The 1,424-nt window shown below is 40.7% G+C and overlaps 1 protein-coding gene across 1 annotated transcript; it reads left to right on the forward strand.

Moving 5' to 3' along the window:
- The first annotated feature begins 239 nt into the window (after positions 1-239).
- On the forward strand, positions 240-770 carry LOC122925202 (secreted RxLR effector protein 161-like). Its single transcript, XM_044276713.1, has one exon. It carries the CDS (start codon positions 240-242, stop codon positions 768-770), a length of 531 nt encoding a protein of 176 aa, XP_044132648.1.
- The last annotated feature ends 654 nt before the right edge of the window (positions 771-1,424 follow it).

Raw genomic sequence — 1,424 nt, forward strand, 5'->3', positions numbered from 1 at the left:
TGGCTGCTATGCATACAATCATTGTGAAACATCACAATATTAAGACAGCTTTTCTTAATGGTGATATTGAAGAAGAAATTTACATGTCTCAGCCAGAAGGATATGTGAAATAGGGACAAGAGCACCTTGTCTGCAAGTTGAAAAAATCCCTTTACGGCCTTAAACAATCAGCTCGAGCATGGAACTTGAAGATGTTCAACCAGAGTGCAAAAATGTAATCTATTCTTCAGCAATTCAACATGACAGAGGCCACAGGAACAAGCACACCTATAGATACAGCCTATCCAAAGTTAGAAGGAGAAGAAGATCTTCTCACATCTAATGAACAGTACAGACAAGCAGTGGGGGCACTTCTTTACATTGCAACCACTACACGTCCAGATATTGCAGCTGCCATGTCTCTTCTATGCAGGCGAGTTGATAAACCACGTCAAAGAGATTGGAATGCAATTAAAAGAGTTATGAGATATCTGAAACAGACAAAAGACTTAAGTTTGAAACTGTCAGCAAGTGGTGACTTAAACCTCATGGGATATGTGGACTTCGATTGGGCAGGTGACCACAGCACACGCAAATCTACAAGTGGTTACTTATTAATATTAGGAAACAGTCCTATATCTTGGTCCAGCAAGAAACAGATGTCAGTGGCATTGTCTTCTACAGAAGCTGAATACATATCTGCAGCTTATGCCAGTCAAGAAGTTGTGTGGTTACAGCAATTACTCAAGGATCTTGGGGAAGTAACATCAGAACCTACCGTCTTTATTTGAGGACAATCAGGCTTGCATTAAACTTACAAGAAGTGAAAAGATTAGTGCAAGAACTAAGCACATCGACGTCAGACATCATTACATTCATGACTTAGTTGATCAGAAAGTGATTGTACTTGTGCATTGTGAGTCTGAAAAAATGATTGCTAATGCTCTGACAAAGCCACTCGCTAGAAACAGATTTGAGGATCTTAGATCAGAAATGGGACTGACATAGATAGTAGTTGTTGAGTGGGGGTGTTAGCAAACAAGGTTTGTATTGTATAAGCAACAACCACTGTATGTCATTGCTATATGCCTAGTGTATTGTATGGTCACTAGGTGGCAGTGTTACATTTGTGTAACTTCCTGTTTGTCTATCTTTCAACAAAACAGTTCAGTGCTCGCGCAGTTACCGAGCAGAGGTCTGTCAGACCTGAAAGACTGTCTGCCTGTCCTTTGTTTAGCCTCAGAAAGTATTTCTAACAATATCAGAGACATTACTTTGGAGGCCATGGATGTGAGAGGTATGTGCTGCTGTATAGCATGTACAGTAAGATGTGTGCGGGGGTAGAATTTGGCTATATTAATTGGAGCTTGGGTCGCAAATCTTTTGAGACCCTAGCCATGCCCTGCTTTGGAAAGAAATTGTTCTGTAAACATTACCTGCACTGC

The sequence above is a fragment of the Bufo gargarizans genome, chromosome 1 (assembly GCF_014858855.1).
Source record: "Bufo gargarizans isolate SCDJY-AF-19 chromosome 1, ASM1485885v1, whole genome shotgun sequence".
Taxonomy (NCBI): Eukaryota; Metazoa; Chordata; class Amphibia; order Anura; family Bufonidae; genus Bufo; species Bufo gargarizans.

Coding starts and splice junctions, on each gene's coding strand:
- LOC122925202 (XM_044276713.1), top strand. CDS start 240: ATGACAGAGGCCACAGGAACAAGCACACCTATAGATACAGCCTATCCA.